This window comes from Cololabis saira, chromosome 2, assembly GCF_033807715.1.
Source record: "Cololabis saira isolate AMF1-May2022 chromosome 2, fColSai1.1, whole genome shotgun sequence".
Lineage (NCBI taxonomy): Eukaryota > Metazoa > Chordata > Actinopteri > Beloniformes > Belonidae > Cololabis > Cololabis saira.
The window spans coordinates 25,983,974-25,999,328 of NC_084588.1; the positions used below are offsets into that span (position 1 = coordinate 25,983,974).

The window sequence follows — 15,355 nt, forward strand, 5'->3', positions numbered from 1 at the left end:
GGGAAACTGCCCTGCACGTTTGAGATGCTGCCCCGTTCTAACACACCTGGCTCTAATTAGTGGGCCTTTGACAGACTTGTGAAGATGTTTGACAAGCTGACAGTGATCCAATCAGGTGTGTTTGACTAGGCAAACCTCTGAAAAAACGCAGGGCAGCGTGCCCAGAGCAACAGGACTGGGAAACTCTGTTTTAGGATATAGAAAGAATCTCCCAAATGGGATTAAATTTGAGTGAGCGGCAGCCAAAATCTCTTGTGATAAGAAATGTTATTGAAAAACTGCTAAAAGAAAATGTTGGTCAGCTATAACAATTGTGATCAGCTCTAAAAGCTGTTGAAACTATTACATAATAATTGCAAGGCCAAGTCAATAACCCATTATTTTAACATAGAAGTAACATTATTCACATTTGTACAGTACAGACCAAAAGTTTGGACACATTTCCCCATTTGTTTGAATGAGAAGGTGTGTCCAAACTTTTGGTCTATACTGTATGTCTGTTTAAAAGACATGGAATGTAAAACTCACATATCTGCTAATAAAGCTCACTAAACTAAAACTTTCACTCCAACTTAAACAATCCAGTCTTTCATTGCCAAAGCTACTGTGCTAAAAGACGCAAGAGTACATTTCCAGTAACCATATCCCTAGCGTACAGCTGGGAGAGGTGAATCCATTGCAGGAGTCTTAAACCGTGCCAACTTATCTGTCTTTAGGGAGTCTCTTCAACCATTTTCTCAAACCCTTACAACTGGAGTGGAGCTACAGCCCTGACAAAGAATTCTTTATGGGAGTTTTTTTTTTCTTTTTCTTTTTTTCAGCTCTACTGGCTTTCAGTTATACGTGTCTGAATCTCTTAAGCTTATCTGAAGGCTTAAATGTCTGTTGTTCTACAGTACATGAAGTGTGGTATCTTTTTACACTGAAGTTGCTCAAACTGTCAGGGGAGGTAGATTATATCAAGAAAGTTGACTAAGAAGATTGTTTAGTAAAGGCAGTGTGGCAAAGGCATACTGGAAGATTATTTGAAGCAAGGGGTCTTTCATACAGCTGTCCATTATTGCGCATCATTACTTTAAACCCCATAAACTTGACACACAGTCAACTCATTCAGATTCATTTAAACTGAATGTTTTTAAACAATTACACCACAATACAAGGTATTTGGTATTACGATGGTGTATATGGCAAATTTAGCAGCACATAGAAATGAGACAGCATGAATAGCTAAGTTTTGTAGTTCAATAGGATTTAGGATGCCAAAACACCAAAGACCAAAATTATAAATGAGAGTGAAGTGAAGTATTTTTGTATGTTTTTCACTTGCCACCAATAATAAGGCTTTAATGAGCTCTGATTTAGGGCTATACGACAGCTATACCCTAGAGCCACGCGCCACCACCATGAGGAGGCTGCAGCCCCAACAGCACTCCCCACGTTATGTAGTGTAACAAACATGTATTGGCTAAGTTAACGTATGGAGCAGTTATGAGGTGCATTGTGACGCACGACTGGTTAGACACACGTATATTACAAATATGTTCCTGTCGAGTGAATGCCTTACAGTTATGCCAGCGATGACCTCCAGCTGCTTCCCTTTTCCATCCTTATGTTGAGGTGATAAAACTGGCTGTGGCTTATCAAACAATTCAGTTACTATTCAGTGTGAGTAAAGCAAATGCATTAAATTATATAGAAATGTTTAACTGAGCAAAACTGTATGCTCACTAATGCTGACATGTCTTGTCTATCTATATCTTGTCTTAACAAAAATATAGAAAGAAAGAAAAACAAAGATGGATAAAGGCCAGGGAGTTCAAAAATATAATGTGGTCATGAGGACTGAGTGAAATTATTTAGATGTAAGATACCTGGCCTACAGATGTAATGTCTAAGAAAGTGGATGGATGACTCGAGGCACTTTTGCCTCGCAGCAAAAAAGTTCCTGGTTTCATTCCTGGGTGTCTTTCTTTGTGGAGTTTGCATGTTCTCATTGTGTTTGCATGGATTCTCCAGGTACTTGCATGCATATGTGGTTGTTTGTCTATACAATATCTGTGACCGTGTGATAGACTGGTGACCTGTCCAGCAAACCCCTGTGACCCTGTACAGGATAAAGCGGGTATAGAAAATGGATGGATTTGGCAGGTTGTGGGGAGGTCTGGTTACATAAGAACTGAATCTATGTAATTAAAAAGAGATGAGCAAATAAAATCAATGAGGATCACTTACATGGCAGTGTCAAAAAGGCTCAACAGAGAACAACACAAGTCTGCATCTTAATTAGGAGAAATAATGTGTTTTGAGTTGCTACACGGTGCATTCGGTCGGGTGGGGGACTTTGACCGTTCTGACAGATCACATAACTTTCCTCATATTTTTATATAGTAAAATATAACTTAACAGTTACTGTGCATTCACATCAGAAGCTTAAGTATCACCAGCAGTCGCTTCAAGCTGCGCTGTAGATGCAGAAGTGGAGGGAAAAAAGTGTATGTGCGTAGATAGATAGATAGATAGATAGATAGATAGATAGATAGATAGATAGATAGATAGATAGATAGATAGATAGATAGATAGATAGATAGATAGATAGATAGATAGATAGATAGATAGATAGATAGATAGATAGATAGATAGATAGATAGATAGATAGATAGATAGATAGATAGATAGATATAGTGTGTACATCTTGGGTTTCCTGTTTCACCATGGACCGACTTTGGGAAACCTTTGTATTGCAGCAGTGCATTTACTGACGAAGCGAAGGGCCCGGTCCATCGGTCCATCTGTGACCACAATATAGTATAATAAAAAAATAGTATAAATAAGGAGACATTGTATAACTGTGGGAAACCAGAGACCGTGATTATCAGTTTTTCTTCCATCTTTGTATTCTGTTTCTCCCGCCTTGGGCAAGGCTTCTCGCCTCTGGAAACCCGGTCTGTAATTGGATGCTGATTTGGCGTTGCAGCTGCTTATTTGCATAAAGTTGAGATTTTCTCAACTTGAAATTGACGCTCTGGTCGCTGGCATCGCGCCGGTGCTTAAGCGCCAGACGACCTTTGTAGCAAGTGACCATTGAAAATGAATGGCTGCCGGCTGCTTATGATGCTCGTGAAGCTTCTGCTGTGAATGCAGGGTTAAAGGATAAATAAATCTTGTTATATGTCCTGAGTGTAACTGTATAATGATTGGCTTGTCGCGGTGCATTAACATGCACTTTTGAAAGTATTCATACACCACATAAATCATGGAAAAAGAAAAAACAAATCTCCCTGCAATTGCTTCTTAAAGGTAATTGCTGTCTTGCAGTTCTAATATATTCTAATATACAGTAATTCCTTTACTTTTGGACGACTGTGAGCTGAATGAATAAGGATGTGCAGCTGAAGAAGCGTAGCAGAAGAAATTAACCTGTTTCTTTTCTTTGATGAGATGTTAATTTACGTTATTCTAGAATAGCATGGGCCTGGACCTTCACACCTAGAAAGAGCATAAACTACACAACAGAGTATTTTCACATTACTTGTGGAAAAAGGGATTAAATATCATTATCATCCCACAAATTGATGATTTGCTTCCTGTTTGGCTGTTGGTTCTGCAGAAGACTGAAGTTGCTTGATGGACTCTTTACATGCTGAGCATTCCTCTTACCAGGCTACAAGCTCACGTGTACTGACTAATGAGGAAGAATCTAAAGCTCAATGCACCCACTGTGCCTAGTTAGTTTGCAAAGATTGGAAAATGGCTATTTGGGAAAATAACTTTGGCCATTAATTTTGGCCACCTGTAGCTAAAACCGTGATGCTACACTGGTGTCATTTCCCTGTCAAAGGCTGTGTTGATCATGGTGTAAACCTGAAAAACTCTAGTCTCCTCTCTGTCTTTCTGAGGGCATTATAACAATGTGCTGACAAGAAAAATGATAATGATGTTTATGTCATGATGTAGAACTAGGTCAATTTGTCATGAATGGAGGTGACTGATGATCTGATACTGGCCAAAAAATTAATTTGTTCCCTAAATATTGAAACGCATGCACAATCACACACACATACACATGCTTGCACAAAGAGCCAGTGTGGCTTGAGTCACTCTGGTTCCAGTAGGTGAGTCTTGTGCTTCATTCTCATTGATGGTGTCTTTTTTCCGCCTGGAGGGCATGAAGTCTCACAGTAACCTTTAAACAGGATAAACTACTGTACTGTGACTGTAACTTTGAATGAACGGCAAAGATGTGTAAGTTAGCTACATCAAAGGTCATAATTGCTAGATTATACTAATTTCAGCAAAAAAGCTCAGCGTTGGCAAGATTTGCAATGCTGAGGTCGGCAGAAAAGAAAAGAATAAGTAACATATTAGTCTTTTATATGTCTTTTCTAAGGAAGTCAAGACATTGCCTTTCCTGATGTTACAGAGCACTTAGTGAATTAATTCTTATAACCCTGGTCTGGAGATGTTAAAATATATTTTAATACTTTGTAGAGGGCTCAGATAAATCCTGCTGATATAGTTGTTGGTAATCAAGTGCAAAAAAATGCAACCAAATTAATATTGCCCTTTGCCACCCTCGCTTTCTAAGTGTTTAAGAAAAAAATGTGTAATTGTAAATGTTTGAAATGTGAATATGGTCGAGGCCTCATGGAACTTTTGTCAATTTGGTTTGTACATTCTGTGGTATTTGCTAGAAATACATCTCTGCAATGCACTGATACATGCAAAAGGACCTGTGCTTTCTGTGATATAGGTGGATTGTTTTAAAGTACTGAAAATACAGCCATTTTATACTGCGCTAATCAAAACATTTGTATGAGAATTACAGTGCTCTCTTGCACAGTAGCTCCAGATCTGCATTATTTTGATAGGAGAAAAAAAACTGGGAGAACACTGGTCACTAGGAAAACAGGCTCCTAACAAAATAATATCTATTCCTTTTTTTATTCTGTTATTTATTAATGTTGTAATACAGATTGAAAGCCATAAAAACCAACAAATAGGCTTACTCATGAAAGCACAGAAGTATTTGCACAATACCGTGGAAATACAAACGTAGTATATGTTTCTTGATCACCAAAAGATAATCCATTTATAACAATCATAGTAAAAATACCTACTTTCTTTTTTTTAAAGTAATATTGACATTTTGTGGCAAAAATGATGAGAACTCTCAAATTATTTATTTATACTTAAATGAATCAGCAGAAGAAAAAAATCAGCCATATGAGGTCATGTTCGAGAGAGAGAGTTTGGAAATAGCTGATAACATGTATGCGAGTGCAGTTACATTAAGTACAAGAGTTAAAACATAAAAGGGCAAAATCTGAGAAGACAGAAAAGCCCTGAGTTTAGTACAGTGCTGTCAATGTGTTTTATCTTTATTAAACCCTGCTTTTAAGATTACAATGTCTTGTCTTGGTCTATAATGTTAACCCAGAATGTCATTATTTTGATTAGTTCTAAATACAGCAGCATGTTAAGGTTTAAATTACGTTTATGACAAGCATTGAAATATAGTTACTCCTCAATACTGGTAAAGATCCATGTCAAAGAAATGGGATTTGATGGGAATTACATAATAAACCATATAACTATGTCCCATTGATGGACTGAGGACATGCCCAGGGTCCACCCCCCTTTTGTCTGTCAACGGCTAGGATAAGACCCCCAGGACCCTGGAAAGGATTGAAGCAGGAATAGATAACGGATGGCTAGAATATATAAAAGCCTTTCAAACCATATTTCTCACACTTGCCTTTTGACAGAGATGAGCTTTAAATGTGCCTCGGACTCAATACGCTCACCTGTTCAACCTTCATCCTCTACCTTCTGACACTTACCTCATTTGACAAAAGACGCCACCGCCAATCATAATCTTGCAGTTTTACACAGAAAGTAAAGTAAAATGGTAATGAGCCAGCTTGTAACATTTAGTTGGTTTCAGGGAAAAAAGAATAAAAAAGAAAAAATAAACTCCCATATTTGCAGCTTTTTCTCCATAGTTTTTGCAGTGATTTCAGCTCATATTTCTATTTAGTAAAGACAATAGATATAGGACTTGTACTCATAATGTTAATGATTTCATATTCAGTTTCAGTCACGCCCAAAACCCAGCATGTATTTGAGCAGCACTCTTGGACCGTTAACTGCAAATGTTTAGCTTTCAGTCTTATTTCCAAACATCTGCATTTAAGAACCATAGTCCATCATAAACTTGCATTTTCAGTGCATATTCAGTTACCTTGCAAGGGAGATTTAAAAATTCCAATTCAAAAATTATTTTATTAATCCCCATAGGAATATTAATTAATTGTGGCTTTTTGCAAGATTTCTGAGATATCAATTGTCAGAAAAGACTTAGACTGTTCAAAAACAGTTTGAGAACAGAAATTGGAATGTTACTGCTTTGTGCATGTGAGGGCAGCATGAATGAATGAAAAAATAAATGCTTGGACACTGCTCGCATAATCAGAGGTGCAGCTTGCCAAAGTGCATACCAGGCAAATGCTTGGGGCCCGGAGCCAGAGGGGAACCCCGAGGGCCGACCATCTTTGAATCGCAACAATTTGCAATCCAAAGGAGAATTTGCAATGACATTGGTCTGCCTGAAGGGGGGGGGGGGGGAATTCTACAAACCTGATGGGACGGGTCTCTCGAAATGAAGAGAAGCTATCCATTTGGCAATAAGAAATGAATGGCCAAAAATACCCCCCCCCCCCCTCCTCAGAACAAAAACAAAAAAAACGGGAGGAGCCGAGAAAAAAGTATCAAGAAAGTGGTAAGTAGTGCAGATAATACTTGAACTAAATCAACTTGTTTACTCAGTAAAAAGTAAGTAAATTACAGTAGCCATCTGGGGCAAAACTTGTTCCTCAGCTTTCAAATAAAAGTTTTGTACAGTTAAGTTTAACTGCCAAACTAAGAATGCCAACTTATAGACTTCAATAGCAAGACATTTTGAAAATGCTACTAAGGTGCGGATGGAGACAATTGTGTGATGTGTCCCAGTGGTGTTTATATTTTATTTCCAAACAATCCAAATGTGCACTATTTAAAAAAATGCTTTTCTTTGACATGTTTCGTTATTGTCAGATTGATTATTATATAAGGTTAATTAATTAGTTGGAGGGGCCCCCTCTGAATTCTTGGCCCCAAGAGACTCTAGCACCACCTCTGAGCAGAATGGACAGGTTTTTTCTTCAAGCCACAGTATCTGGGCACCTTGCGGTCTTTGAGACAACCATGAAGTCCTCTTTGTATCAAAGTAACATTTAATTTAAGTTGACAGATCAAGAGCACACCATCACAACTACAACAGAATGCCTGAAAAAGAAAAGGATAAAGGTCTCAATGACCCGAAGACCAAACATTAACTTGAATGAAATGCTGTGACTGGACCTGAAGGAAGCTGAGCAATGCTAATAAACTGACGTAGCCTTGTAAAGTGGGACAAAATCCCAGTGATGTTTGAGAGTGAAAAACACATATTTTAAGTTATTGCTGTTAAGGAAGATGATTTATCTTTCGATGTTGCTTAAGTGGGTAAGTTTTCAAATACTGCCTCTGCATCTAATTTTAGATCTATAAGGGCAGTCATGTCTGTTATTGTATACAAACAACCTAATTTATAAAGAAGACATATCTTCTTTTTCACATGACCACAAGAAAAACTATTTACTTAGACTCAAATTTTCCTTTAATACATAAATGGCATAACAAATGCTCAGATGTACATAAAAGCTGGTAAAGACAACATTTCTTTGTCATGGATGAATTCCTTCTAAAAGTATTGTCATAGCAACCATTATAACATTTTCTTTTCATGTCTTTATTTCACTTTGTTTGTGTGAGACATTTAAATAACACAATTTTACTTTGGTCGTACAGTAAGTTATTCCTGAGACCCTGAACAACAATATGTGGGTATAGATAGTTGAGAGATGGCACAGTATATTAGTGCTTTGTGTTGCACTCAAGTCCACGCACAGACTGAGGAAATTAATGCTGATGACAAGATTTTGCCTGGTTTGATTGTGGAACGTCTTCATTTTGTAAGTGAAGTTACTGTAAATGTATGTTTTCAACAAAGATGCACAGATTTTGTGGTACAATGAGAAATGTGTTTTTAAAATAACCAAAATGAGCCTTGATGAACTAAAAACTTAGGAATGAATACAAATGATATGAATCTCATTTCACTAAGTAAACTTAATATGAATCGAGTTAAGTGGCTGTCAACTCAAAAAGTCTTTGTTCAGAGCCTCCAAAGTTTAAAGAATATTTCTTCTAGTTAGTGATTTAGGTTCCTGCAGTTGCATTGCAGATGCAGGACAGAGTAGAATTATCCAGGCTCTCCTTCTTTATATTCACCCGGTATCACATCATGCTGCATTTGCTGCACCTTGAAAGTTGATTCGCAAATCTGTCACACCAATTTCAAAAGATGTACTTCCTGCTGAAGTGAATGGAGGATTGGAGTCGAGCAGCTCAATCCACCCCTAAAAAAACCAGCTCAAATGGGAAAAAAAACAGCAGTGAAGATAGAAGTGCATTTTTATTTACTTATGCTAATGTAACAACAAAATAAGGGCTTTAACTTTTTTAACCATTTTTTAAAATGAATGAAGGGCAACAATTTAATATTTTGCATCTCTGTCAGGTGGATGGAAAAAACCTGATCTTTTTTGTCCTTTCAAAACGAAATAAATTCAAAACTAAATAAAAAGCGATTCTCCTGTGGTCTTACCATTCATTGGTGTCAATAGTGACATTTAAATACAAGCAAAATCATTTTCTAAATGTCATTGAGGGTTTTCAACAATTGAAGGCCATTTCTCATTGAATCTTCTCTAATATGTGATGATTTTAGAACTGGCAATAACAGTCTGTATGCAAGTCCAATCCACAGATTTCTATAATGCAACGATGTGCTTCACTGGTGAAAGCTGACCTGTGATACATTTAGAATTTGCTTCTGAAAGCGAAATCAATATTTCTTGTGTGCTGCATAGTAAGCAAATCAAAGCCCTTTAGCAATAGATAATGAATACAAAATGTCAGCTGGGAAAAAAAAAACTCATCCCTTGGGTTCATTTCAAATTTGACACTCTCAAAAACACTGTCATTTGCAAAAGGCAAAAACAAATCTGTACAAATAAAAAGGGGGGGAAACTGCCGAATTAAAAATCCAGTTTCCTTTCATTCCCATCTTGACTTACCGGGTTCATCATTCAGTTGCAACAACAGCTTTTCCTATTACTGTCAAGCATGTCGTCCCTTTGTGGCAATAGATCTGCCTCTTCACAACCAAACAAAACACTAGCTTTTTAACACGTGTCATAAAGCTGTGAGACATCTCATTTAGTGCACAAGGGCCCATGTTGATCTGAGACTTCAGATGTGCCATCGGAGAGAACAAACGGTGCGTCATCTGACGCTTTCTCAACTGACAAGCCTGTCAAAAAACAGCCAAGAGCTTAGAAGTGCAGTTCACTTGACACAGTCTTCAGGGATATGTCTTAAAAATGTTGCCCCATTTAAAAAAAAAAAAGGAGAGAGTGAAATCTGCTAGCGTGTGTGGGAGAATGAGATTGGGGTACATAACAAATAAAGCATTGGCCTACTAAGATCCAGAGGGAGCACTCTATGTGAATCCTTGGTATCCATTTAACAGGAGGGCTTACAGCAGCCAGCTACTCACAGCCAGACTGAAGTGCTATATTACTTACCAAGCTCAGCTGGAAACGCTATAGAAAATGTGTTTGCCTAGAATCTGCTCTCCTTTATCAATCCCAAACAGCAGGGACTAGAGCTTTAAGCAGTATGCCAGGGTTCCAGCAATAGCAAACATTTCAGACGCAAAAAAAGGGGGGAAATGGTTGCACCAGTAAGATTTCAGTGTTGTCTCTGCAAAGCCTTTAAAGCAAAATCTAACATAGCTCACTGGATTCCCAAAACAATTCAAAGATACTGCCTTGGAAAAGAAACATGCAGACTGAAAAAAGAAGCTCAAGTGTGCGAAGAAATGTATTCAGACAAACCTGAAAAGAGAAATTAATAAACAGGTGCAAGGGCAGTCGAGTTGAATCTTACCAGTGAAAAGGTTCCATTCAGAATCAAGGTCTGCCTGGTTTGCAAGACAGCCCCTCATAACGTTGTGACAGTAGTTGTGACAGGGTTTCAGCCCAGGCATGCCGCTGCAGTACGGACAGTACAGCATCCTGGTCAAGGCTCTGACACATGCTGGAACTACATTCACCTACAAAGCAAAGAGATGCCCTTGAGTTTGGGTAGGTCTTCTTAAACCGAGTTAATATTTCAGGACAAGTTGTGTTATACAAAACATGGAGACAGAACGTATCATACTGCATAACACAAGTGACATTTGAACCTTCAAGAGTGAGTGGAGTCGGATGCATTTCAGCTTTTGACTGACATCACTATACACTCCATCAGTGGATTCTTGGAGCTTGAAATGTGGCAACCCAGAAGATAAAGTGTGTGACAATACAGGGTTTACAACTCTGTCTACTTCAATTCCCTGTGAAAGCTCTGGCTTTTGTTGTTGGTCTATGTCATTGTATTGTCATTGTATCATCTCAAGTGAAAGTGACAGGATTCTCACATCTGCTTCCCTTCAGAGGTGAGGATGGAGAACAGAGAGTACGTCTGATAATTGGTCTGTCAGGCTCTGTATTCACGCTTGACTTTAGATTTCGTCCAGTGCACACGGTAGAGACTGAAGGACCATGCAATTGCACGCCCTCTGCATGTAGAGGGACTCTAGAGAAGAATCCATCTGCCAATCAAATTAAATTTAGTTAGACATATTTAAAACATCTGAGCAGAGTAATGCCATCTAAAAGATGCTGCTGGATTTTCATGCAACACAGCCAAACAGTTTCCAAAAATCTGTGAAAAGTTATTTTCATTCATATGTATCCAAAAATGTAAATCAAATGGTGGAGGTCTGTTCAACCTTTGTTTTTTTTGTATAGAATTCAGTTCTCCATATTTTTGCTAGTTAATCATTTATTATTAATATTTATTGAAACAAAAAAGAAAAAGAAACATACAAGCACAGACAACACAAAGTTCAGTGATACAAATAAAAGAACAAAAGAAAGATGAAGGGAATTGGAAAAAAAACACCAACACAGTAGTGCACTTTTGTAGCTCCACGGCAACATCTGAAGTTCTGCAGTGACTATATCTGTCCGCACTCGTCTTTTGTCCATACTATTAACACTGCACTTTGTCTCTGATGTTGCCGCTACTATGACCAGACCACCTGCATGTGCACATGTGTTCGCGTAAAGCGGGACATGCAAGAGGGAGTTGAGATGAGACAGTGGCAGAGATATCAGAAAGGGGATGGCAGTGACATTAGTGTACTGGCTTCCACTGTTGGCATCATCTGACAAAGATCAAATCAAGCACATCTGACATTTGCAATCTGCCACTGATGTTCTGCATTGTCTTGTAAGACGGCCAGTGAACAAGGTTGCTGGTTGGTAATTCCATCACTGCATGTCATCCCCTCGTCCGTGTTCATTTTTTTTCTGGGGGTTATAGATGACGCTTGTAACAGTTTAACATAAATAAGAGTAACATAAATAAGAGTAATTGGTCTGAACACTTTCCAGCTGACAAACATAAACAATACATGGGCTCGACCCCTTTGTTAGGTATGCCAGGTGTAACTAATGAAGGGCCAGTGGGTGTATATAATACATCATAGATGTTTATTTTCTTTACATTCATATTCCTGAAAAGAACAAGCAATCCTTTAACAAATTAAAGATAACAAGCTTTAATGGTATTTTTGCCACCGAGTGCATTATTTTTCTCTAGACAGAATCATAAAGAATAAAAAAAAATACTGTTTACAAGTAGTTCATCATGGATTTATATTTTAAACTGCAAAAAGAGAGAAAAAAATCCCTTAAATAGGAATTCTGTCCAATAAACTGCATTGGATAGATGAGGCATGACTCTGATGACTAATGTGCAAATAAACCATCCAATCCTCTTGTATCTACTTAAAAAGAGTGTTTGAATAACTGTCCTCAGTCGTAACTGCAGTGAATGAGAAGGTTACAAGACTATCAGTATCACTGTCTAACTTCACTGCACTTACGAAAGTGAAAAAGAAAGTCTAGCCTTCATAAAAGTGAGGAAGAAAGTCGAGAATTTGACCCCAGCGACACACACACACACACACACACACACACACACACACACACACACACACACACACACACACACACACACACACACACACACACACACACACACACACACACACACACACACACACACACACACACACACACACACACACACACACACACACACACACAGGGAAGGAAGCCGAGAGGGACACAAATGTTTGTGAAGGCATAGCCATTCTGGAGTCTGAGATCAGCAGGGTGTCAAATTGGGTACAAAAAAACCCCAAAAACCCCCATAAAGGCTTAGACTTTCCAAGAAGACGAGTTGGGATGATTTGTGGCTCACCCATTTGATGGCTTGCCAAACTTCATCAGAGAACCATGAATCCCCTAATCAATAAGTGTATTTTTCACCTGTAAATAGTAACAAATTCAAGTCGTTCAACATCTGAGGTACATAATATCATGAAATTGAGGAGTCTCAGAAAATGCAAGTGTGTAAAGGCCACTGCCAGAAACTGCTGCAAGATGTGTGTGACCTTTGAGCCCTCAGGCCCTCACTGCATGAGAAACAGTTATACACATTCATATGGCACTTCAAGTCTATAGAAATGGTTTCCTTTGTGCGGTGGTTTTGCAACCCACAAGTTCAGTGTCTTCCCAAAGAACACTTCAACTAAACATGTGGACTGTGGAAGCTGGGGTAAAGCTACTGACCTTCTGATCAATAGATGATTGCTCTAAAATTATTGAAGAGCCATAAATAAAATATTTAAGTCATCACCACATATTTTCCAGGGACATTTGTGGTTATTTTCCTCAGGACAAAGCCACACCTCTTTGTGCATGAATAACAAAGCTGAGGGTTCACACAGAGTGCGTGTGTTTGGTTAGACTGGCTGCTGTGTAGATCTGTCTGAAAATCTAAAAAGAACCATCCGGTGATGAACATGGACTGTTGAACTGCTTCAGTCTTGTATATATTTCAAGAATGAATCATTATTCTTAATCCTAAACAACTGAAAAGAAGAATTACAAGGAAGGATCACCATACATCTCCTACAGCTTTTTTCCTTTCTTATTTATACATACATATATGTGTGTGTAATATTATATAAGCATAATATATATATATATATATATATATATATATATATATATATATATATATATATATATAGGAAAAGGGAAAATAAGTTTCTTTTGACTTGATGTTGATATGAGTCACCATAATGCTTGACACAGTAGAAGGGACTCGGTTCTTAAACCGGGGATCCAATAACATTTTCATGGGCCACAGTTTTTTTTTTTTTTTTTTGCAGAATAAGAGAGACCTGCCCAGTATTAGTTAGGTGCTTTTAAAGCTGCAATGCTGATTCAACTCCGTTTCTGAATAATTTCTGACTGTATGTAATTTGTATTGCAAAGTAGCAAGTTTTGTGTTTATGTAATTATTCAGGCTGCAAGTGTTGGTTGTCGGCCTGCCCCCATCCTTAGCTTTCATAACACTTGATGTGACATGTAAATTTCACTTTATTCATGCTATTTCTGATTCACAGGCAGGCGACAGTTAATAAAGAAAGAAGTGAGCAAACAGAGAGAAGACAAGTTGTGGAGAGAGCCAGCATTATTGCCAAAGATGCTGAGAACAACACCATGGAAAACAGAGGGACAGATACAGATGAAACAGACGGGGAAAAAAACTGGACAACACACGAGGAGAAAGACAGAAGGAACAGGCTGGTGCTGTCACGGCGTTTGGACAGAAAAACTAAATCAACTACATGCCAATCAACATATTTGCTTTGGAAAGAAGTTTCATTTCTCAGAGTTAATTTGAAGACTGGCTTTGAAGTTTCATATCCAGAACGCACTTGACGATCTTTCTCAATCACAACTCAAACAGAAACGATGAACACCAAGTTAATCCTTTCCAGAACTTTTACGGCAGTCTCCAATGACAGCCCACCTATCTTTAGACCTTAGTCAGGGCCTCCTTCCTGCAGCATTCTATTCAAAAATCAGTAATGCTCACACAAGTCACAAAATATCTAAATGCTACCTGAAATTTAGGGTAAGTGAGACAAAGACAAGACAGTTATGATATTCCACTTCCATCTCCACTTCCACCAATAGCGTTATTCATCTCTCACCCTGTCTCACATCAACGAAAGATTAAATATAACAATTTCCTTTCAAGCTACTTGAATCATTTGTTTTCACTGGCTAATTTGCATAGTAATATATATTACCAAGATGACAGAGGGAAGGAGGCAGGAAGAGCTTTTCCAATTTATTTTCTCCTTTGGCTCAGCCAAATCTAGTCAATATACCTGAGCGAAGACAGTGAATCTTGTATAAGCCACAAAAAGAAAGGAATATTCTTGTTTTATGAATGCACACTTCCTGCATCATAAATTATGACAATAATACATCAATGATACCTACAACCAATGAAAATATGGTATACTGTGGCGTGTAATTATAGCGGGCAAACCATTTTAAATGTCAGTCTACACTATTTAGTAACTGTATGATTTCTTCTTACATATACGGTGAAGTGCAGCATTTATTCATGGTAATGGTAAACAATAAAACATTTCTCAGATCTGTTTCTGTTATGTCCTGCGCATTAAGCCCAGTTCCTTGACAGCAGATTTAATAAAAACCATCCAAGGACCAGTTACAAACAAACTCTTTCTATTCCATGTGGCTTTTTAGGGGCAACCCAAGATTTCTCTTTCATACTGCAAATGGTTTTAAGTGTTTTAAGCTGCCCTGAAGCTTTGTCAGACTTTGGGAAATTTGCATTAAAATGGTGCCTCTTAACACAATTATCTTTTTTTCTTCTTTTTTTCATAATAGCAGTTCTAGCACCCAGCAGTCATTGGCTGCCCCGGATGTAGGATAATCTGATAATCTTGTTAACACTTATTTACAGTTGAGTAGATGGAGTATTTCTCAGCAGGCTGAAGGAAGGATTCAGAAACTAGATGACTCAGATCCACGGTGAGATTAAAACACTAATCTACTCATCTGATGTCTACGTTCTGTGATAATATTTCATGGAGAATGTGTTTACTCTTGAATTTAGACAGCGATACTGTGGTATAAAATGCCTAGATGGAGGTGATTGTCTGATAATGAAAAATGTCACTCCTCTATACAAGTGTTTCTTTTGT

The 15,355-nt window shown here is 38.0% G+C and overlaps 1 protein-coding gene across 2 annotated transcripts in view; it reads right to left on the reverse strand.

Moving 5' to 3' along the window:
* gpc6a (glypican 6a) overlaps window positions 1–15,355 on the reverse strand; it is a 164,211-nt gene that overhangs the window by 47,413 nt on the left and 101,443 nt on the right. For both annotated transcript variants that reach the window (XM_061710025.1, XM_061710017.1), the window contains exon 4: window positions 10,093–10,258. In XM_061710025.1, the coding sequence (XP_061566009.1) occupies window positions 10,093–10,258 (166 nt within the window). The remainder of the gene's footprint in view (window positions 1–10,092; window positions 10,259–15,355) is intronic.